Source organism: Lepidochelys kempii, chromosome 1 (assembly GCF_965140265.1).
Source record: "Lepidochelys kempii isolate rLepKem1 chromosome 1, rLepKem1.hap2, whole genome shotgun sequence".
NCBI lineage: Eukaryota > Metazoa > Chordata > Testudines > Cheloniidae > Lepidochelys > Lepidochelys kempii.
In genome coordinates, this window is record NC_133256.1 from 249,674,986 (window position 1) to 249,699,821 (window position 24,836).

General features: G+C 37.3%; 2 protein-coding genes across 6 annotated transcripts in view; one reads left to right on the forward strand and one right to left on the reverse strand.

The window, feature by feature from the left end:
- CHPT1 (choline phosphotransferase 1) overlaps nucleotides 1-8,720 on the forward strand; it is a 31,186-nt gene extending 22,466 nt beyond the window's left edge. For both annotated transcript variants that reach the window (XM_073323128.1, XM_073323121.1), the window contains 3 exons: nucleotides 700-825; nucleotides 1,398-1,508; nucleotides 5,626-8,720. In XM_073323128.1, the coding sequence (XP_073179229.1) occupies nucleotides 700-825; nucleotides 1,398-1,508; nucleotides 5,626-5,670 (282 nt within the window). In that variant the 3' untranslated portion in view covers nucleotides 5,671-8,720. The remainder of the gene's footprint in view (nucleotides 1-699; nucleotides 826-1,397; nucleotides 1,509-5,625) is intronic.
- SYCP3 (synaptonemal complex protein 3) lies at nucleotides 4,225-24,688 on the reverse strand. 4 transcript variants are annotated; one of them, XM_073323145.1, is made up of 9 exons: nucleotides 24,464-24,687; nucleotides 18,667-18,819; nucleotides 15,500-15,578; nucleotides 14,245-14,279; nucleotides 12,571-12,688; nucleotides 10,493-10,592; nucleotides 9,499-9,597; nucleotides 5,877-5,981; nucleotides 4,226-5,705 (listed from the first exon to the last, which is right to left on the reverse strand). In XM_073323145.1, exons 1-9 carry the CDS (start codon nucleotides 24,477-24,479, stop codon nucleotides 5,652-5,654), a joined length of 759 nt encoding a protein of 252 aa, XP_073179246.1. In that variant the 5' UTR covers nucleotides 24,480-24,687; the 3' UTR covers nucleotides 4,226-5,651. The 4 variants fall into 4 exon arrangements, with proteins under 4 accessions (XP_073179275.1, XP_073179246.1, XP_073179265.1 ...); XM_073323164.1 differs by lacking the exon at nucleotides 24,464-24,687 and adding an exon at nucleotides 23,169-23,219; XM_073323156.1 differs by lacking the exon at nucleotides 24,464-24,687 and adding an exon at nucleotides 23,306-23,471 and having other exon boundaries at nucleotides 4,227-5,705.
- Between the last annotated feature and the right edge of the window lie 148 nt (nucleotides 24,689-24,836).

Consider the following 24,836-nt stretch of genomic DNA (forward strand, 5'->3'; position numbering starts at 1 on the left):
ATGTTATGTTTATCTACATTATTTTTCTTTTTCATTCGTAAGAGGGCAGGACTCACCAGACTGAGATCTGCCTTACCCAGACAGGAAACCACAAAATCAACAAGCTCGTTAGCATTATTCTGGATATAAATATTGGAGGACCTTTTTCTTGTGACTCTTTGTTTTGTATGGGTACATGCTTTGACTATTCCAAGTGTCTAACAAACCTTCACTGTAAAGCTAAATAGAAAAGTATTAGGTTTGAGTTGAGAAGCAACTACTTGGCTTACAGCAAGAATGGCACAGACTCGCTGCTTAGACTTCACAAGTGCATACAGAGCAGAGTAACAAGGAAGGACTCGATCCAGAAGGCTCAGTAAGACTGTTTGAAGGCGTACAAGAACTTGTAAACACAGCTAGTTACCAGTCAGAAGGAGAGAAGGCCTTTGGGAAGGAAGAGCTCTTTGTGCAGTTGTTACAGAGCTCTATGTGCAGTTGTTACATACCTTTTGGATCCAAAGGTAGCTTGTTTTACTTAATGGAAGTCTTCGTTATAGCTAACATGTTGACAGCACTAACACATTTGACCAGTGTCACTGTTTTGTTGTCTAGTAGTCACATGAGCTTCATGGTGATGTCACTTTCTTTGTTATGAAAGTAAATTTTTCATTGATGCCAAATGTCAAGCTTTGTAGCTTTATCAAATCTTGTTTTATGTAGGTGGCCCACATGACAAAAAGCGAGATCTATCTTCAAGATACTGCATTTATTGGGCCAGGTCTTCTATTTTTGGACCAGTACTTCAACAGTTTTATCGACGAATATATTGTTCTATGGATAGCATTGGTAAGCATTTATTTTAAACTTTAATTTACAAATCCACTGAAACAGTGTTAAACACTTATGTTCATACGGAGGTGTATATAAGGGGCAGGTTGAAAACTCAGTCCCTCTTATCCCATGCCATCAGTTAAACTAGTTGTTTCTCCTTTCTTGGCACCCAATACAGTGGTAGCTATTCTCTACAATTCATGGTTTGGGGCTGAAGTTTAGGACAAAAGAAAATCCTAGACACTCATGCCATGAATTCAGGCTTTTGCTCTGATGTTAATCTTAATTTAGCAGAGTAAGTTAATCATTCATTCAGATTGAAAGCTTTGTTAGCAGTGGAAATACAAATACATGGTTAATTTGCAATAATGGTTTTAAAAAGTCAAATTGAAGTTAAAAACTTATAAATTAACATGGTGGAGTATAAATTAATCACTTAAATACCTTTTTAAAACTACTGACCCAACAATAGATGGGATTAACAAAGATATTCTTAAAATAAATGAACATGAGGGCTGAGCTATAGGGTAGACCTTTTGGTTTCAAAGCTTTTTTTTGGTAACATTAATTTGTTTGTTTATTTTTAGGTTATATCCTTGTTTGATTTGCTGAGATACTCCACTGGTATATGCATGCAGATTGCTGCTCACCTTCGCATACATGTCTTCAGAATTTCATCACTTCAAGCTCCTGAACAGGTTCAAAACCATACTGACTGACTAGTAGTTCAAGCAGAAGAGGAGAAGCAGTTAGGGGAATAATGAATGAAGTAGATCCCCTTTTCAGGAATACAGACAAAGCTTTTCAAGAAAAGACAGTGAAAAGCTCAGTAATTTGCTCAGATAACCAATACGATTACTTAAATATGAAGTTGTGCAGAGTCTATTGTGATTTATGCTTGTATCATGAAGCATAAAATTCCTCCATTGTATTCTAGACATTGCAATCATTACTTTTGATCATGGATTCATCAGTCTGAAACTGATTTTCTGCCATGCACTAGATTCTCCTTGACTGAGAAAAGATAACTTTTTATTCTGGTACATAGACTGACTACAAATCTAAAGTACTCAATACTAGAATTCTAGAGCTGTTTCGTTTCACACAAAAACTTTTCTAAAATCTCAAACTGCTGAGAATTGCTATGAAATTAATCAGGTTTCCAGTCTGCGCCTAAAATAAATTTCAAATCAAGACTGATTAAAAATTAACCATCCAGCAACTCACTGCTGTTACTATAATACATGGTGTTTGACACTGTGAAGAGAAGTCAATGGAGCTCAGTGCCTGACAAATCCAAGCTTTTTTGTTTAAAAAAAACAAAACTACTGGATTTTCTCTTCCTGCTTCATCTTTTATACCAAACTCTGCCTACCAATTTCAATTATCTCTGAGAACAGGTTCAGGGGTGAAGCCTCCATTTCAGCAGTTACTGAAAATATATATTGCTTGAGTTTCCTTCTAAGGCCTGGCTTCTAGTTTTGCACCCATTATAATTTGTAAGTAATACTGAATTTCCATCAAGTATCTAATTTACAAGCAACATCAGATGGATCTAAATGGCATACATTTTAGCCCTAGTTATTTGCACCAGTAAAACTGAAAGTGCAAATCTGCAGGACTAAATATTTGGCCTATATATTTAGAGATCTGATCAGCAAGGATCCTTTGAACACAACTGTGCAACCCATCAGACTAACTGCCATCAAAATGTGTTCTGTGTAGTTTTACTTTGTTATGGTAATAACAAGCTGTATGTAAGACTTTTTTTTTAAACACAGACTCTAAGGAATTAAGTATGAAAATCTGTCTAGAAAAAGATCTCAAAAGATTAAGTACAAAACAGTGTATCAGACACTTCACTGTATTTCATCATGGATTATTATAAAGCAATATCCCATGTGAATACATGGGTTGATACATTTGTCTATTTGAAAATACTGGCCAAAAATAACGGTAATCTAAAACCCAGTGTTTAAATAAATGAGAATCAGCAGAAGAGATCTGACTTACTTTAGCTAAGGGCTAGTGACATTTCCACCAAATTGAATTTTTAGGTAGCAAACATAACATAGATGTCAACCCTAACTTTTCACCCCTCCAAGCTGTTTCAATAGACTAGTTACAAAAGCCCTTCAATGTGAAAGTACCCCTTATCAATTTCTGGCTTGCAGTTTAAGCAATGAAGAATGCAGTTCACAACATTCCCAAAGCTTGGAATATACTAAAGACTTTCACTTTTGTGAAGAAACCCACCAACATTATTACTGCAATAATATCCTGTTAGATTTCAAGTGGGTGAAAGCTCTCACCTTCATGCACCTGTGATATATCTGGACTCCTGTGGTGGTGTTTCTTACTGCTTCTAATAAACTTGAAAAACATTGTTTACCAAGCATTCTGAATAAAGGTTATACTTTCTGGGCATGAGGTTCTCTACCTCTTATTTATTATTAGAGGATCATTGATCACTGAGATTATATTACTGCTTGCCATCAGTGGTGCTGCACTTATGTGAATCACATGACTCCCCCGACCATCTAGATAAGGCTTAAGAGTTCATCCTCCTCACCCTGTTCAATAAACTGGGAGAAAAGCATCATGCACAAATGAACTTTTAACATTCATTTTCATGTATGTTGTTCATAAGATACAGAGTGAAAAGTAGCAATGACAACTTTAACAGTTCTCAGTGAGATGCATCAGTTGCTCAAAAATACTGTAAACGAGAACTGCTTAATGAAAGAATTTTCAGTGACTCGGTAGTTTCTCATCCACAAGCTCAGCCTTATTTTCAGTAACCAGTAGGCCTAAGACGCTTGTGTTGTACTCTCAAAACAAGTTGCAATGTAGGGTAGAGTTGTGCCTGTGGGTATTAATGTTGTAGGTAATACTTTCTATTGGACTGAAAAACATTTGTTTGACTATATCACACCAGAAAAGATCTTACACCATTATCTGATTATATTTAAATGACAACTTAGAGCTAATATAAGTGGAGTTCCATGACTTGGTAGCCACCAAAGATTCACACACATTAACATGTCTTCCCAACATGTGCTAATTAGCACTGAATGAGTGTTTATCTGCTCTGAGTCCTAATAACTGTTGTGGAAGAGCATAGCTGCATGGTGGTTACTAATGCAACATTTCAATCTCAGAGAAGTAGGCCATCACAAATTCCCCCTCTAGGACACTGTTCCCCCTCCTCTATCCCAGTTTTAAACAGGGACTGAAAAACTGCCCTGGCACCATGAACAGCTGGCCCAGACTTCCCTGTCCAGAAAATAGTGCAACAATAACTCCCTAAAAAATGACACAGGCTCCAGTATTTGGGAAGCAGTCAGAAAACTGGGGGGACCCAATTCCAAAATGTAAATATTAAGTAATGGACAAGTATTTTATACAGAATCTCTACAGTCTGGTTTTGGAACCCTTTGGAAAACTACATTTTTAGGGCAATTCTAGAAAAGACTGGGAAAAATCTCTCTCCTCTTCTTATGGGCATTTTATTATACATTCTTTTATAGAATAAAAGCTAAAACTGTCATTACAATTGAGTGTAAGTTCCTCCAAGTTATATTTGTTAGTGATGTCAAGCAGCTAATGACCAAATTTTTTTTTTTTGTTTGGTATTAAATCCAAATGTTGAAAATAGTTCAGGGCTTTCCTAAGTTGTAAGAAATGAATGTGTATACAGTGGTTTTCTGTAAAACAAATGCATGAAAACTCCAACCTGGCTGTAAAGTAAATCAGAATTCACTGTACTGTGATATACAAAATATAAACAATTTACTTTAAAAACTTAATCTTCACTAAACTGCTAATTCTTTCAAAAAGCAGCAAGAACTACCCTTCTAACTACAGCTCTGGAGATGGGCATCTACTTTAGTATCTCTTCCAAAATGGTCCACAGGAACTGATAGTATATAGATGTGTAGTGTTATCAATAATCACTGCAGACTGTGTTGTAAATTGTTGTTTAATGTGACTCATTTAAACCAATTAGGCACGCTATGCTGTAAAGCCAAAATATCTGGTTTAACATGACTAACAAGTCTTGGCAAACATATGTTCTTGTTAGTGCAGTAAAGTACAATGTACAGCTTATAATAAGGCTACTAATGATACTTTAAAAAAACCCTCAACCATTACAGTGCCTAGAACAGAAAAAGAGTAAACAACAAGATGTAGTCTAATAACCTAAAGTACCAAAGAAATGTAATTCGTGTGTACCATACTTTTAATTCCTAAACTTTCCAGAATGTTATCTTGCTAAATATGCAAGATGTACACACACAACCTAGGATTATTTTGGTGGTTTCTTTAGTTCACAATTATAAAGTTGCAAAGGTACATTTTTGCATAACAGCATCAAGTTTTTAATGTGTCCTTTTAATCCTGTGATGTTCATTATTGGTGGAATTTTGTGATCCATTTTGCATTACTGCTGCCTATCGTACACAGATTCATATTCACCTGTTTCAAGAGGTAAACCTCTATTAACCTCCATACTGCTATAGTCTTGCATTTTATAACACTGCCTTAGAGTTAGAAAAGCAACTCTCACTGCAAAGAGATTAAGGAGGATTCGAGCAGACATTTTAAAGACATAGTAGTAGTTTCTGAGGAAAGAATCCAGTTTGCAATCTCTTCCATTAAGAACATGAAAAAATATGACTATCAATTTCACTAGTAACATTATTGAAATAATACATGTAACAGTTTGATTAATAGGAACTCTTAAATTGGAATTTTAAAGGAACAGACTTATTTTTCCATGGCTAATGGCTATAATTGTATCATGTTACTTAGGTGCAAGTTGTTTCTTCACTGAGCCATCAGAATAACATGGACTGAAGAGATTTGCGAACAGTTGCCATCTCTTGCTGTTGCTGTTACAAGAAAGGAGATAACACTGAACAAATGCAACATTTAGGAAAAAAATACCACATCAGTCTGATATATTGAAAGAATTAAAAGTGCATGTTAAATGGTTTTTCTACTTAAAGTTCTGTCTTTACATTTTTAACTGTTTTTCCCCATAAATCAATGCTAATACTTACAGTGTCCATCATGATTTTCTTTTGCAACATAGCCATTTCTTTGCGAAGTTCATTTTGTGCACCTGCTAGAAGGTTTTCATGATTTTTCTCTAGTTCTTCCATACTCTAAATGATAGAAATTATACTAAAACTGACAAATATTAGCAGTTTTATACTAAGCCCCACCACCACCTAGATTTCCAAACAAATCCTGTTCACAAACCAGAAGTAAACAAAACTCGCTGAGCACCATACACCACAGTCATTACAGAGTTCCAAACTGACCCATCAGCCACACACCTCATTTAGAGCCCAAAGTATGCAATCAGGCAGCAGACACACACAAAAAGGCAAATACAGTACCGTACTGTGTTAAATGTAAACTACTAAAAAAATAAAGGGAAAGTTTAAAATATTTTTGACAAGGTAAGGAAACTGCTTCTGTGCTTGTTTCACTTAAATTAAGATGGTTAAAAGCAGTATTTTCTTCTACATAGTAAACTTTCAAAAAGCTGTATTAAGTCAATGTTCAGTTATAAACTTTTGAAAGAACAGCCATAACGTTTTGTTTTTACGAACATTTCAGAGTTACAATCTCCATTCCTGACGTGTTTGTAACTCTGAGGTTCTACTGTATCATAATTAGCAAGTTAGAAAAGGGATCTTAATTTCATGTTCCAGAGTTATCCCACAACTGGAAAACATGCAGCAATACTGGAAATACTTTTCCAGTTTACAACAATATACTGAATATTGATTAGACTGCCAACACCATGCAAAGTATCTTACCTGTCTGGTAGTGGGTTACAAGGGTATTGCATAAAGTTGACTTGCTGAGAGTAGAGCATAAAACTGAGTAACAGCTGAAAAGGGTATCTTGTAGCAGTAGTGTTTTAAGAAAACAACTACATGCTGAACACTAACAATTCTAACAGAAGCCAATGAGAGCTACAGGTGTAAAGTGCCTCTGATAATCAGGCCTGAGTATATTCCTCTTTTCCCCCTCCTGTATTCATAATTTAAATGCCCTGCACTGCACCCCTTTCACATACGATTTGGGACCTGTAATTCTGCAAATGCTTAAGATTGTCCATAACTTTAAATATCACTTGTCCCATCAAGATAAGTGGGGCCACTCAAAAGCATGAAGTTAAGCTTGTGTGTAAATGTGTGCAGGATTTGAGTTTTGATTTTATTTGGAAGTTCAAGCACTAAAGTCATCTTTTATTCCATTCACTTTGCATCTTAAGTAGTAGCTGTAATTTGTCTTTCTAATTTTAATATTGCTTTTATATGACACATTAACTGAAAGTTTGAAAGTACTAAGATATGGTTAAATAGGCTTATTTCAGATGTCAGAGTAACAGCCGTGTTAGTCTGTATTCGCAAAAAGAAAAGGAGGACTTGTGGCACCTTAGAGACTAACCAATTTATTTGAGCATAGCTCACGAAAGCTCATGCTTAAATAAATTGGTTAGTCTCTAAGGTGCCACAAGTACTTCTTTTCTTATTTCAGATGTGTTTGTCTAATATTAAGATGATAGATAACTAGGTTTTAGTTTTGGTTTTTGTTTTAGCAATAGGGTATGAGAGCACCTGTTTTGTTTTCATACTAACTGAGATTTGAAACCTACTCTAAACTAGACTTGGTTGAAACTGACAGAAAAGTTTTCCTGCCAAAAAATGAGGTTTTGTGGGAAAAATGTCATTTAACAAAACAAATTTCCACTTCAGTTTAGTTTTTAAAAAAACATTTCTGGATTTTTCCCTGACTCCCTTTTCTACTCTAACACTTAAGTCAAAGGGGATGGGGGGTGAGAATTCTGGACATCATTCATTTTACTGCACTCAGAGGGGGAAAACATTATGAAATTTGTTTTTCTACAAACAAACAAAAAATGAAACAAACCCCCCACAAAAAAACCACACCTTTCAAATTTAAAAAGTTTAATTAAACTTGGTTTATTTCTTTGAGTAGGTCTACTCCAAATTAAATTTCATTTTTTCTCTCTCTTTTTTGGTAGCTATGTCCAATTTTTTCAGAATGGTTATTAACTTTTACACTAATTTCAAACTAATACATTATATAGTAACTTTTTAACATAACCAGATTCTTCAGGTCCAGCTAACTATGAAACTAACCTATTGCTGACCACAGAAAATGCAAGAACAAAGACTCAAGTACTGCTGAAAACTGTTTTTTTAATTCTGTCTATGGTAGCAGTTAAACTGTTTTCTGTACCAGAGCTCAGGGAAATGTAGAACAGTAGTATCTTGGAAATAGATGGACCTATTTTGGGGTCTTAAACCAGCTTTGATTAAAAAACCACATACTTGGTTTAAACTAGAGAGATACTATTTATATTATTCATCTCACCTATATTCATGTAGCTTCTGAGATGGGGGAGAAGGTAAAGATACAAAATAGACTCTTCTTCATTCAAAAGTTAGCAGATCTATCTTATTTTAAAATAAGTAGTGACCACTTTACAGTAAGAGTACATCTATAAATTGTATATGAAGGGTTAACAAGTGATGTTTTAATAACTTAGATAAACTATTGTTAAGAGTCCATAATCTATTATACATATTACTTATGTCTGTAATGTATTTAACTTCTGTTAATCATTTATTAACCATTTATGTTAAGGGTATGTTTATAAAATGTGTACCTCACTTTCAATATAATACCAAAATACATAGTGAACCAACAAAACCCCAGAAAGTCAGTTAAACTGAAGTGAATATTAACTGCCCCAGTTGAGCCCACTTTCACAGAAGACCCCTATTTTGGACTGACTTTTGTTGCTGGCATCAGAGTGCATATTCAGTTTTAATATTGGTTTATTAAACGTAATACCTATTGTCCTGTGTTTGGAAAACTCGCCCAATGAAGCATAACTTCTTGTCATAAAAACTATTTAAATTATATTTTAATTTACTTAATATGCGCCTTTATCTTTCTACAAATAGCTATTTGTAAAAAGATTACTGACAATGGGTCACTATTCTATGGTAGCCATTCACTTTTAGTGAGACTGCTACATATAACACAAGCATAACAAATGCTAAATTTTGGCTTATGCTTTATTTTCAAATAGTGTGAAATATTTCACTATTTTATTTCAAAGAAGTAGTTTTCATAACATTAATCTAAGGCCTAATCTTCACACAGACACATTGTGAACTAAAGTTCTGGTTACTCTTAATTTGATTTCAGTCTGATTAGTTTACCCTGGTAAATGTACAAATGCAAGGTAAACAGATATAAACAGTTTTAATCAGATGTGTGTGTGCCCCCACAGGAGTTTGACTGGCTTAATTACATCACTTTTTAAAACAGATTTTAGTTATGGGAGTACAACTTGGGTGTTTAGACAAGACCTTCATGGAAAATGGAACTGTCCTTGCAGGCTCCAAAATACCACTACACAAACATTCTTGGTTAATTAAAGGAACCATGTGTAAGGCTCTCTTACCAGTATCATCCTTAAATGGATTTTAATTCAATAATTATTGTAAAATATAGGGAATTTTAATCCTATTTTAACTGTAAATTTCAATGCAGCCTTACCTATGGAGTCATTAAGAATCCCTCTAACAGAATCATGGTCTAGCTTTAAAAAAGGTATATATACTGAACCTTTAAGAACTGCTCATACAGCTGTTTAATTGTTTTCAGTCTCTGACTCTGAACTATTCTTGCTTGTTGAAAAACCTTCTGTTGCTGGCGAAACATATTCTAAAACACAAAGAAGAATCATGTTAATTGACAAGCAGTAGTTAGACAAGTCGATGCTGTCAAAATTCAAAAGTATAAGTTCCCCCTTCACTGGTAATCCACGTTCTAGAATCTACAACATGGATCTTTGATAGATAGTGGGGATGGCAAGGAAAGGGGAAATGCTGTCCAAATCCATTCTCTAGACCTATGTTGCTGTCAGGGGACAGCACAACTTGCAAACTGAAGAGGAACACAATTTCTTCCAAGTAATCTAAACTGGTGCAATGTGCTCCCAGAGTAATTGTACCCCTCTGCCATTATATAGCTTCCTTCCCCCATTATTAGGGTAACTGCTCTTGCTCTCTGTTCCCAGCGAACAGGATCATGTGTAAATGCTATAATTCCCCAATGTCATCCTACCCTACACAGATTTGGCATCGCTTCTCTACTTCCATCCCAAGTATAATGTCCCAGTCTCTCTTACCCTACCCCACAGTCTCTAGTGATTTGGGTGGAAACTTGCCCATATATAGCAGGACTTTTAGGATCTGCTCTGATCTTCCATGGGAACCTTGCATCTCTGCAGTGGGTCAGCATATGGCTCCTGCACATGAGGAGCATTTACCTCTATATTGATAAGCCAAGGGAGAGACACTACAACATCAGATATTCTTTATCACCTCTTCAGTTTGCAATACAGCTGATAATTTATAAACATTTTACACTTGGGAAGTCCTAAAAAACGAAAGAAAACTTTTAAGACACTGTCAGTCCCGCACACCACGTTTTGTCTGAAATTCACCTAAAAAGTGTGTTTATGCCTGTGGGAGGTTGGTGTCTAACAAGAATAATTAGCACTTGTGAATGTATTATAAAACAAATGTATCAAACAGTTGCCAGACTAGAAACAAACCGCTAGTTTTTCCTCCTGTTCCTCTGCTTTCTGCATGTCCATATCCCATTGTTGAAATAAAGTCAAGAACTGCTGGGAATACTCCTGGTTGAGCTTCTGCCTATAAATACATCACAATAACTTCTAGCGTTAACTGATCACTTACGAAAAGTGCTATATATTATCATCCCCATTTTACAGGTGGCAAAACATGTCTCAGTTGGCATGGCCATTATAATTGTAGAGCCACTAATGCCAGAAGAAATACTTTAAAACATTCTGTTTATAAATAATAGTGTTTACATAGGATTAAAAGACAAATTGACCAAATGTCAGTTTCTCTGGGTGGAGGGTTTGGAAGTGGGAAGAGGAAGTTCTATTTTCTTGAAGTTGAAGACCTGGGGCTTGCAGAATTTTTCTACCAATATGTAGGGAATGGCACAAAATAAAGACCTAAGCTACTTTTTCTCATTAAAATGGTGAAATATAACCCTAAAAGGATTCTATGCATCAATTTGAAAAATTGAGAACATAGACATATGTTTATGGGTAAACTAATGTCATTTAAAATTATATATTGGGCAGAGAGCATTTAAATACAACTACCAGGCCAATATCCAAATCAGAGCAAACACTATCAGAAATATCCAACTTGTTCTGAGTTTTTTAGGGATGTTTATGAAAAAAATTAGGGAGGTTATTTGGACCAGCGACAAGTACCAGAGGTGCAAAGCCAAATACAGGTAAGGGGGCTGGCGTAGAGCCTTGAATACTTGCCATGCATTTTAGATGTACTTCTGTGCATGTTACAATTACCGAGATCCTTCTGTCTCCCTCCCCGCCCTCACAGAAACTGGGACCTCTCTCTCCATCTCCCCACAAAAACCGGGACCTCTCCTTCCCGTCCTGTCTATTGTTAAGGGGGTAGGAGTACTGGGTCCGCAGGAACCACCCCCACACATGGAGAAGGGGAGGATGGACACTAGGAAAGCTGCCCTGCTATTCCACATAGGGTCTTAATTACATTGGCCACTCCCACAGTGGAATCTTTGGCATAAAAACAAGAAGGTAGGTTTATACTGATTCACAGGAATTTAAATAAATTAGAAATTAATACATTGTGTGCGCATGTAAAATATTTTATCAATGCAGGTTTAAAATGCTTACATTACTCAGGGATGATAAACCAGGGCCAAGTCTACACTACCACGTTACTTCGGCGCAACTGCATCGATGCAGCTGTACCTCTGTGGCACATCTGGTGAAGATGTGCTATGCTGACAGGAGAGTGCTTTCCTATCGGCATAATTTCTCCACTTCAAAAAGAGGTGGAAGCTATGTCAGGGGGGGAGAGTGTCTCCTGCCAACATCGCGCGCGGTGTGTACAGCACTTAAGTCGATGTAACTTACATCTTTTTCACACCCCTGAGCGACGTAAGTTACATTGACTTAAATAGTAGTGTAGACCAGCCCCAGGAGTGAGTTATACTAGTCCTTCCAAATGAGTACCAATAAAACCTTCGTATCATATTGTTAAATATTTTGAATATGGTACATATTTTATAGGTGTCTGAATTTTAAATATTTTACTAGCACCGTTTTTCACCTCCCTTTGCCTTTAATGCCTGTCTCTCTGAGTAATTAAACATGCCTCAGAGAGAAAGAAAAATAATGAATTAATAGTTTAAAAAATGCAAAAGTTACCTAAGATTAGTTTTCAGTACATAATAAAACTTATGAGTAATACTTTTTAGTTTTTAAAAAGCATTTGACTTTTTTATAAACCAAACCATAAAATCTTACTGAAAACTACTGAAAATTTTTCAGTTTTAAAGTGGAACAACATTTTGACCAAAAATAAAAATTTTGTGTTTGCTCAGAAACTTTCATGTCAAATTTCTCTTTCATAAAATGAATGAGATGTGTTACTCTATTACGCTTATTTAAACAAAGCAGATGCACATAACCAGATGTTTGGGCAGAATGTCCCTTGTGGTCTGAGTAGATATGACACAATTCCTGATGCTATGACAACAGATTCTGTCGTCCAGAAAAACAAATTTGAACACATTTTTTCCAGCAATAACTGTAACTCTTACCTCTGTTCTTGCTGTGTTTTCCAAACATGTTCAATTTTCTGGTTACTGGTTTTAAGAGAAGCCTTAGTATACATTTCTAATCTTTTCCTCTTAGCCAAGAGAGCCTTGTTAATGTCAGCTGTATTTAGACAAATAATAATCAGGAATTGTATTATGTATTACAACAGACCTACTATGCATTTTATTCGGAATTTCAAAATATTTTACTATTACCATTTTTATATAACTTGTGCGTTAGTGAAGCACACACAAAGTTTTATCATTGAAAAATTACTCATATGACTTGGGCTGCTGACACTTAAAATGTTATTTATTCAAAAAGCACTGACTAAAATTGTTTTGGAAAAATATTTATTAAAGTTACTTGGATTTAAGTAGCAAAACTGTGGGCCCACCAACGCTGTCAAAATCTTTTAAATGAATATAAGTGGTAAATAATTTCTCATTCTTCAAGCACATTAAATAGCTCTAAAAAAGGATGGTTTGAGTAAACATCGCTGTTTTATTATTACATATATAAATTTGTTTGGAAGGGTATTAAGCAAATTACAGGTATACCCAATTTCATGCCTGTAACAACCACTTTGATCCTTCTGTTATATATTACTTCAAGACTATATCAACTGATCTCTTATTGTCCCTCTATTTTGTCTCAGCTGATGTCTCATTGCTAGCTCCATTCTTAACTATTATTTCTGTGCAGATGGCATTATCTCTTTCTCTCAACACATTTTCTGATTACTCCATATCTCATCCTTTTACCTATCTTTGGCCTACATTAGGCTGCATTAACTTCCGATTATTTAATTATTCAAAAACTGAAGTAATCTTCCTGTCAGATTGCTCTGACTAGCAGAACATTCTTATATTTACCTCCAAAGCAAGAAATCTTTGGCATTTTTAAATTGTTAATTAATGCACAAGGGAGGTCCATAAGATCCACTCCTACTTTGAGGCCCACATACAAAATATATTTATTCTATAAGACATCTGTTTATATATGAGATAAAAATAAAATTATTACTCAACCAATTGTTGAGTAGATGAGTCATCTTATTGTCATGACCTGTCTTTCCTGTCCTCTTCCTTCCCACTTCTTTTTGCCCCTTTGTTACATAATATGTTAATTTATAGAATACATTTATGTCCCTGTTTTCTCACACCCCTCCTACATTCCTGATCTTCAGTTTGCTCCTTCACTGTGACAAAAAGGGGAAGGTGAGAGGGATAGCTTTTTTCACTCATACTGCCCTGCCACTCTGGAAGACTCTCACCCAAATAACTACATAAGTTCTTGTCATACTTCATCTTTAAAATTTTCCTTTCTGCTTTAGACTGTGATTGGTATTAAATTCTACTCATGTATCCTTCCATTCTCTCTTCTTTGATAATTAGCCTATAAGAATACTTGCATCTTCACTATGTTTGCATTTTAGCACTTATCTTATATTGTTCCATTTATGCATGTCCATTGACACTTTCTGCTGGAAAATGGCTGTATCCAATGCTATAAAGAGTGATCATTTTACTCTGCGTCTCACATTAAACCTTTGATACTTTAATTAAAGTTGTTATTATAAAAAAGAGTTAGACTATATACTTCCAGTGTTCTTACTGAAACATTAATATTTCTTAATTCAATACTATATGAATAATATCTTAAAATATACGTACCTCCAAATCGTTCCAACATAGTCTGTACTTCACCCCTACAAAATATTGTGTTTCAAAAACTTGATATGACTATTTTTGTATAAATGACAATAGAATTAGAACCATTGTATATACCTCAAAGTTTAACTGTCTAGTTTTAACATCTATCTATTATATTATTATTTGTAACTGCTGATAAAATTGTCACTGTTGTACAAGACAGAAAATGACAGCAGTACATGTCCTGAGGAATTTACAAGCTAAGAGAAATATGCACACGATAGGATGGAGCAGGAAGTCCAGAGAGAGACTTGCATGATTTTTCAGTTATAGTTTTCTATTAACTAACTTCCTGGGGACAACAAGGGAGAATTCAGTCTGTAAGGGGAATCTGTTTGAGGAAAAGAGAGTGAACTGGTAAACCAAAATTGGGAGGAGAATTCTATATATAAGGATGATGAGGGACATGAGAAGAGATAAATGTGCCATCATGGTTGGCATCACTGGAAGAGCAGAGGATGATGATACAAGACAAGGTGCAAGATGTAGACTGGGATGGATTTGCACAGCACTTTTAAGGAAAAACCAAGAAGATTAACCGGATATGTGTGGCAGTGGGGAAATTGCAGAGAGATTAAATAAGGGCAAGACATTCTGGGCAACAGGAAAGGAAGATCTCTCGTTTACATGCATTTTTTTTTTTGTAGGGTACAATTTTCTTTGTACCATATAAGAACTGGTCTCTATCTCAATCACCCCAGTCTTCACAGACTGGAATCTACTGTCACTAACACTTATTCCAACTCTGTATATTTTCAAACATAAGCCTCAAAAAGCTGACTTTACTTATAAAAATAATTGGATCTTTTCAGGTAATAATGGACACATTTAATTTTTGAAGCATTACTGTCATTCTCAAGAAAAGTAAGAATTGGGGAAGAGGTTCAGCAAAATGATAAAACTGTCTAGGGTGGAACTCAAACTACCTTTGGGAGAAAGCAAGAATTTTGAGAAGCCAGAAAACAAATATTAATAATTTTTTTAGCTGATAGTTACAGCTATTCAAAAGTTGGCATTGCTATATAAAACATAGAAGTTTTCCCTTTTTTAAACATAACTGTAGTCTACTTTACTAAAATATTACTAATAGATTTTACTGTCTTTAAAAAAATCTGACTAGAATCTACTAGGAGAAAAATAGGCATATTAAATTTCAGTAATTAATACCTATGTGGAAATTTTTTCTTAATAAAAATAAGTTTTTTAAGCAAATTACCCCACATCTTCTTCAACTACAGCATGAGGAGTCACTGAAGGTCTTTTTTTTCCATGTTTATCAATTACTGGAGTGTCACCTTTATATATTAAAAACAACAAAAACAGACACCACTTACAAAATATTTTGCTGAAAATTATTTTATTTAAAGGGATAATTACTTATGCATAATCCTACTTTCTTACAAGATCTCATCATATAGGATTTCCAGTCTTGGGTCTTAGCTCTCTAGCATGAAACAAGTTGGAACTCCTCTAGCTCTTAGAACTTTGGCTATCTTATGCACTGGAATCTTGGACACAAATCCTACCCCAGTGTTGAACTGGCACTGCCTTAGCTCCCCCATAACCTCCTCAGTCAGTTCCTGAATGCTCAGGCAACAATGGCTCACAAAGCTGAACATTTTCCAAAACTCATGACAATCATCTCAAAAATGGAAATAATCTAAACCTTAAAAATAACAAATCACCTTAAATTGGAAACCTAAATTTGGAGGGGAAAAGAGGTGAGTGAATGGTAATACTTCAACTATCAAATTTCACAGTAACTATCCCTTCTTTAAAAAGATTCCAAACACACAGGACTTCCACTACTGGATAGCAAGAAACCTGAGGGCTATCTCACACTGGAACCAGAAATATATATTGCCAAAAATGTATTTATGAATGTTTTCACATTTCTTAAAAAACAACATGAGCCAAAGTCCAAAGCGTCACTACACATTCCAAAGAACAACAAACTCTAGGGAGTGGGAGAGCTTGAGCATCCCTCTCAGAAATATTGCTAACAGACTCACAAAACACAAAAAGGAGACTCTTCTCTTGATGCCAAAACCAAGCACTAGCTGCAGCACCTCAAGTACATATATGCAGAAGAACTCTGATTGTTTGAGAAGTGTAACAACAAAGGGTCACTTCTTTAAAAGCATGATCTGTGCTGTATTCAAAATAAACCAGATGTGATCATGCCTTCTTTAGGTTTAGTCCACCATTGAGTGATGTGAGAAAGTCTTCCGAGTTATCAGCCAAACAAAGCCTTCATAGGCAACCCACCATCCTGAGTATGAGACAGCAGCCTCAGATTTTACTATCTCAGGCAAATACTTTAAAAGATTTAATTGACACAATGGAAGAGGGAAAAACCAATAAAGGACAGAATGTGCCTGTTGAAAGACTGCATCCAAAATAGGTGACAAAATCAGCTTAGAGTTCTTGGAGAAAAAATCTTTGTTGACCGTATTCAGAAAGTAACTGAATGATACTGGAGGGAACTGAGCCATGGTGAGGGGATGAAACATTGGGGAGGGACTCATGCCTAAGTGCCAGTGACGCTCAGGGCAAATAAAATAAAAATAAAATAAAAAAATCTTGGGCAATGGTTTTCAACCTGTGGTTCACAGATTCCTTGGGGGACCCTATACTATGTCTAAGGGGTCCACGAAAGGTGATTACGAAAATTAAGTTTCTGATCCCAGAAAAGGCATTCTGTTTTTCTGATAAATCAAAAGTATGTGAATACTCCCACCTCAGGTGAAAATCTGGAAGCACTGTCATTACCATAGAAGCCCACTGTTTAGCACCCTTCCTCCTACTGTGTCAAATGCTATGCCAAGCACGCACAACATTTACAGTTGAATTCTTTAAGTCAGCTGTCAGTCTAAGACTTCTATGATAGGGGTCCGTGGACCACAGGTTGAATTTCCAAAGGGGTCCACAACTCCATTCCAAATATTTTACGGGTTTGCAAATTAAAAAAGGTTGAAAATCACTGAACGATGGAGCTTCAAGCTCTCCCACAGTAGGAAGCTGAGATCAAAGTATGGGAATCCTGGTGTGATACCTTTAAAGATTACTCTGCTGTTAGCTCTTTTGGACATCAACTAACCTGCTAACAAAGCTAGCTGAAGGAGAGTAAGTACTTCTTACAATATAGTTATCATCAATTCATTTTCTGACATGACATTACACAGAAGTAGAACCACAACTGTGTAAGAGGAGCATTTCCAGTATCTGTACAAAACTTCTCTTTTGAAATCAGTTTTGTTGGCATCTGATGAAAATTCTGTAAAAATATATTTACACAAAATAATTGTTTTGATATATAAATGTGCGAGGGACCATAGCTAAATGGTAATTATGCATATAAACCATGAGAGGATTGCAGCATTTGTGGCATGCCACCCAGTGACTAGAGAACTACATCATCTGCTGTTTGTGCAAACTAATTCTGTGCAAAAGCCTTTCATTTCACTCTGAAGGGCTGCCATCATTTGGTTGGTCAATTCTAAATTAAGTCCCACCACTGTATTTTTCTAACAAAGTATGTCCCTCATGACAAACTACACTTTCCCAAGACAGAAGCAAGAACTCCTTTACTGGCTGGCTGATCTCTCCTTCCTTCTCTTTCCCCTTTCCTCCCTTGTTATCTATCTTCTCTTCAGGCTCCCCTCTTGCCCTCTCACCCTTCTTCCTCAAGACTTCTGCCCATTTTTCTTACTGTTTTTCACTCTCTGTCCCTCCCTTCTTCCCACTGCCAGCACCACAATCCAAATCCCACCCTTTGACATCAGAACACTTTCCTTGCACAGCTAGGTACATCAATCGGCACCTGGTAAACAGGTAGCTGATCTGTGCATCATTCCTTACACCTCTTTGTCCATGTGGCTCAGACAGAGCAGATGGAGAACAATGTCATGCTTAACCAGAGGACAAGAGCATGCTGCTCTTGCCTGAGCAGTGCTTCCATGTCATCAATGGCCTATTGTGAACCACAAAACAAGAGCACCATCTTGGAGACTGAAGGACAAGAGAGAGTTTAAAAAAATCTTACTCTATTACAGGCACCAATAAACCTCAGACATATAATTGCATACTACATGGAGTTGTTCCATTGTTTTAAAAAGTTCTCTCCAGGTGATGGTCAGTCAATCTTTAACTCAGAAGACAAGCTATCAGTAGCAAAATTATGAAACCTTATTAAATAGGTAATCACTCTGACATAGAAACTACCTTGTTTTTATTCACCATCATAAATGTCAACAAGAAACAGCATTATACTGTATCACTAACCTTTCAGTAATTTTAAATATATATCTCAATATATCTATAGATATACATGCACACACTTCATAAAACTTGATGAAAATGATTTCAGGGAACATACTGCACCTTCCCTAATATCTTCCTCTGATCCACTCAAGTTTTTCTTTTCCTCTTCCTGAAAGTCATAGGCACATAAGGCTTGATCTTCCTGTATTGGTTTACCAGCTTTCCCTGCATGCTTTCTTCCAGATGGTGCCATAATCAGAGGCTCTCTCTCTACTGTAACAAATATACTATATTTGTTAACCACCTCTTCCCATGATTTTTTTAAAGAGTAAAATTCCAGTGATTCCTACTGGAAATATGAAAAAAAACAAAAAAACCCAAAAACCTCTCAAGCCCATACATATTCATAATCTGAATTACTTTAATTTTTAGCTACACTTTGTAGACTTGGTTTATAGTGTAGTTTGCATAAAGTAATACAATTATATATTTAAAATATTGATAGTGCCCCTGTAAATATATGACATGCATTTAGTTACTCAAAGCATTAGAGTTCTTATGTGCGCCTTTGTACAATAGTTAAAATGAATGTTTAAAATTACTTATTTTGAAGAAAAGTTATTAAATATCGTTAAAAGTATGTGTATGCTAAAATGACACTAAAAATCTTTTTTAATGCTTTCTGTTCAAGAAAATAACATACACATATAGTAAAATGTGTTAGAGTGCATGGCTGTACTAAATTACATGAGCAGCATCTGGCTGTGGAGGTATTTTAGCCCACAAGAAATTATTTTCAAGCCACCATTTGGGGTTCTTCTATACATAAATGTGTTACGGTGATCTATACTTTTAAAAATTCCTTCAAAAAAAAATCAAGCTGACTTCAAACGCCCACTGATTTCAAAAGAGGTTTGTTTGAGCTTCAAGTGCATATCCCATAAGATCAACACTTACAGGTTCTGCAAGAAACAGAAGTGTAATACTAATAAAATGCATATATTAAATCCCTTGAAAATTACCTTTTTTTAAATAAAGGGAAATTAAATTCAAAAACATATGTTCATGCACATTAAGGTTGAGGATTCAAAAGTTAAGGTTGCCACAGCAATATCTCACACATGTAGAACTTCCTACTTCTGTTTTGGCTGTTAATTTTATATCTTCTGTTATACTTCCTGTTGAAAATATGTTTTACAATAAAACAAATAGACACTATGTGCAACATGGCCAAATTATACTGCTATAGGAATCTTAAAAGTTTGAAGATCAAACTTTCTGTGCTATGACTCAATTTCTATATTGTAAAATGTTTTATGGGTTTTTTTAAAAAGTATATTGTGTATGAATTTTTTTTTAAAACTTCCCATGATAGGGTTGCGTTTTGGTTGAATGTGACATAATCTTTAATGCCTGGAGATTCCAGGACAATCCTGGTGGGTTGGCAGCCCTATCCCATGATAAGAGACCCCAAGAAATCATCTTAAAACACGAGAGAAAACTTTGGGACAAATCTGAAATTCTCAACTTGTCTTTTGGCTTTCAGGTGCCCAAGTTGACACGGGTAAGAAAAATCAGACAGATCAAGTAATGAGGCTTCTCGATGTGTGGGTCTGGTGCCAAAAACCTGGTCAGCTTATAGACTGCAACAGTGGATGTTGTGGGGGTTCCTAAATCAGGATTTATATTTACTAGGGCTGTCGATTAATTGCAGTTAACTCATGCAATTAACTCAAAAAATTAACTGCGATTAAAAAAATTAATCTTAATTACACTGTTAAATGATAGAATACCAATTGAAATTTATTAAATATTTTGGATGTTTTTCTACATTTTCAAATATATTGATTTCTATTACAACACAGAATACTAAGTGTACAGTGCTCACTTTACATTATTATTTTTATTACAAATATTTGCACTGTAAAAATGATAAATAGTATTTTTCAATTCACCTCATACAAGTACTGTAGTGCAATCTCTTGTGAAAGTGTAACTCACAAATGCAGATTTTTGTTTTGTTACATAACTGCACTCAAAAACAAAACAATGTAAAACTTTAGAGTCTACAAGTCCACTCAGTCTACTTCTTGTTCAGCCAATTGCTAAGACAAACAAGTTTGGTTACATTTACAGGAGATACTGCTGACTACTTCTTATTTACAAAGTTACCTGTAAGTGAGATCAGGCATTCGTGTGGCACTTTTGTAGCCGGCTGTCAAGATTCCTTCCCCACTCTGAACTCTAGGGTACAGATGTGGGGACCTGCATGAAAACCTCCTAAGCTTACTTTTACCAGCTTAGGTTTAAACTTCCCCAAGGTACAAACTATTTTACCTTTTGCCCTTGGACTTTATCGCTACCACTACTAAATGTCTAACAGGTACATAATTGGGAAAGACCCGTTTGGAAACATCTTTCCCCCCAAAATCCTCCCAAACCTTACACCCCCTTTCCTGGGGAAGGTTTGATAAAAATCCTCACCAATTTGCATAGGTGAACATGGACCCAAACCTTTGGAGCTTAAGAACAATGAAAAAGCATTCAGATTCTTAAAAGAAGAATTTTAACAGAAGAAAAAGTAAAAACAATCACCTCTGTAAAATCAGGATGGTAAATACCTTACAGGGTAATCAGATTCACAACATAGAGAATCCCTCTAGGCAAAACCTTAAGTTACAAAAAGACACAAAAACAGGAATCTACATCCCATTCAGCACAGCTTATTTTCTCAGCCATTTAAAGGAATCATAATCTAACACATATCTAGCTAGATTACTTACTATGTTCTAAGACTCCATTCCTGTTCTGTCCCCAACAAAAGCATCTCACAGAGAGAGCCTTTGTCCCCCCCCCCTCCAGCTTTTGAAAGTATCTTGTCTCCTCATTGGTCCTTTTGGTCAGGTGCCAGCGAGGTTATCCTAGCTTCTTAACCTTTTACAGTTGAAAGGGTTTTTCCTCTGGCCAGGAGAGATTTTAAAGGTGTTTACCCTTCTCTTTATATTTATGATACCGGCATTACAAGGTATTTAGGTGCCAAATATGCTAAACATTCATACGTCCCTTCATGCATCGGCCACCATTCCAGAGGACATGCTTCCATGCTGATGACATTCATTAAAAAAAATAATGCATTAATTAAATTTATATGACTGAACTCCTTGGGGGAGAACTGTCTGTCTCCTGTTCTGTTTTATCCACATTCTGCTATATATTTCATGTTATAGCAGTCTCAGATGATGACCCAGCACATGTTCGTTTTAAGAACACTTTCACAGCAGATTTGACAAAACACAAAAAAGGTACTAATGTGAGATTTCTAAGGATAGATACAGCACTTGACCCAAGGTTTAAAAATCTGAAGTGCCTTCCAAAATCTGAGAGGGACAAGGTGTGAAGAATACTTTCAAGTGTCTTAAAAGATCAACACTCCGATGCGGAAACTACAGAACCCAAATCACCAAAAAAGAAAATCAACCTTCTGCTGGTGGAACCAGCTCAGATGATGAAAATGAACATGCGTCAGTCCACTCTGCTTTGGACTGTTATCGAGCAGAACCCGTCATCAGCATGGACGCATGTCCTCTGGAATGGTAGTTGAAGCATGAAGGGACATATGAATCTTTAGCACATCTGGTACAAATATCTTGCAATGCTGGCCACAACAGTACCCTGCGAATGCCTGTTCTCACTTTCAGTTGACACTGTAAACAAGAAGCGGGCAACATTATCTCCTGCAAATTGTAACCAAACTTGTTTGTCTGAATGATTGGCTGAAGTAGGACTGACTGGACTTGTAGGTTCTAAAGTTTTACATGGTTTTATTTTTGAATGCAGTTACATTTTGTACATAATTCTACATTTGTACGTTCAACTGTCATTATAAATGGATTGCACTACAGTACTTTCTATAAGTGAATTGAAATATACTGTTTCTTTTGTTTTTTACAGTGCAAATATTTTGTAATCAAAAATAAATATAAAGTGAGCACTGTACACTTTGTATTCCCTGTTGTATTTGAAACTAATATATTTGAAAATGTAGAAAACATCCAAAATATTTAATTAAATGGTATTCTATTATTGTTTAACAGTGCGATTAATTCTTTTAACCATGCCATTAATCACCATACATTTTTTTTAACTGCTTCATACCCCTGATATGTAATGCTTTGTGCTCAAGGCCCCTCTGTGGGGCAGGAACGTCTCACTCCCTCCAGCTAAAGCAGTGGTAGTTCACAGCCAGACAGCAGGCCGAATACGGACCACCATATGCTTTTGAACAGACCTCAAAATCTTTTTGTCTACTTATTATCATTATTATTTTATTTTCTCAGGCGTGCGGATCTTGACTTTGCCTTGATGAGAAATCTGGACCTTGACAAAAAATAATCGACTATCCCTGAGCTAAAGCGACCCCGCTCCCCTTATACAGCCCTCCCGCCTCCCCTGTCACACAGTCACTGATCCAGGCACCTGTGTCTCACGTTCCCCCCAAAAGGTGTGTGTGTGGGGGGGAAGTTGGGTCTTTATTTCTTGCGAATATTTCTCTCCCCGCCCAGATCAGACTTGCAAGCCCGCGTGTGGGATCCCCACCCCCCGAGGGAGTCGCCCACTTCCACCTCAGCGCCGCACCCAGCGCCTGGCGGGGCCCCGCCCGCAGCAGCCCCAGCCAGGGGCGGTCGGCGGGTGGGGGGGGGGCGGCTCCTGAGGGGCAAAGGAGGAAGCCGGAAGACAGAAATGGTTCCGGTGGGGGCACCTGCTCCTCGCCAGCCCGCTCAGCGGCTTCGCCCGGGGGTCTCCGCCTCGGAGACCGCGTCTCCCCGGCGCCCTTCACCGCACGGACCCAAAGCAGCCGCCGCCGTCGCCGCCTCCCGCCCCAACGCGCCCGGGCTGCACAGAGCCAGCCCGAGGCCCCGCGCGGCTGCGCCCGAGCGAGCCCCGCCCCCCGCCGCCGCCGCCGCCAGGGGGAGGAGCCCCTGCGAGAAAAGCCCCCCGCCAGAGCCCTTCACAGCCCAGCCTCTCCACCCACATCCACCCTGCTCCTCCCACAGCCCAGCCTCTCCACATCCACACTGTTCAACCCCCCGATTCCTCCACCCACATCCACCCCGATCCCATCACAGCCCAGTCTCATCATGTGCCCCACGCTCAGATCCCCCACAGCCCAGCCTCTCCACCCTCCCTCCACATCCACCCTGATCCACTCAAGAGCCCAGCCTGTCCAGCCCCCATGATCCCCACAGCCCAGTCTCTCCATCGCCCCCACATCCACCTTAATCCCCTCAGAGCCCAACCTCTCCATCCCCATCCACCGACCCCTTCAGAGCCCAGCCTGTCCATCCCCCCACAGTCCAGTTTCTCAATCCCCACCACACACCCAGGTCCCCTCAAAACCCAGCTTCTCCTCTCCCCACACCACCACCCAGATAAGCAGTACTGAACCCCTCCCTCTTTTACCACACATCTCTACAGTCCTCAGCTCTAAACCTGTTGGAGCAGGACAAAAACAACAGTAAGTGCCTTCCCTGCCCTAGCACAGAAACCTGGTCTCCCTCAGCCCCCACTGGGCACAATATAGTTTTGTCTCCCGTAGCCAGTCACTCCTCCCTCTTCCCCCAAAAGGCCTTTTCCCCCCACCTGTGCCCTGTGTGCTCCAGCACATTGACTCACTCAAAGAACCTGGGTAAAGGGACTGAATAGCCCCCAAATCCTGTCTGATTCATGTACACCAGCTCCTGGTCAATACGTGTGTCTCCCCAGGGGTATCTACATCCACCCACCCCAACACCACAGACCCTTTCACTCACCACAAGCTCTCATCTCCAGGCACCTATTCATCCACTTCTCCTCTCATACGTATTCACCCACCCTCTCATGTATCCACATACATTTCACACACGGGGACCAAACCCACCTTCATTATCCTCCATGGCGTGTTTCTGCTTTCTGTGTTCAACAAAGTTCTGACCAATACTTGCCTTCTGCCACTGCTGTACATTGTGCTGGGCAATAGATGTTTGCCACCATCAATCTAAGAGGTGCCTGAATTTCAGAAGTGGTAAATATAATGTAAACGGTAAATGTAAATTAATAGAAAAGATAGACTCCTTTCCTTGAAGGTCTAGAAAAGACACACCAAGCAAATACAGAACAAGACGATACACTAGTAGACACTAATCAACATCCAGAAATGTTTTATTGTACAATGCAACCATGCATAATTGATTTTGTAATAGCTTGAATTAGAAATGAATAAAAATAAGTATGTGATGTAAGTAGTTGAAGAT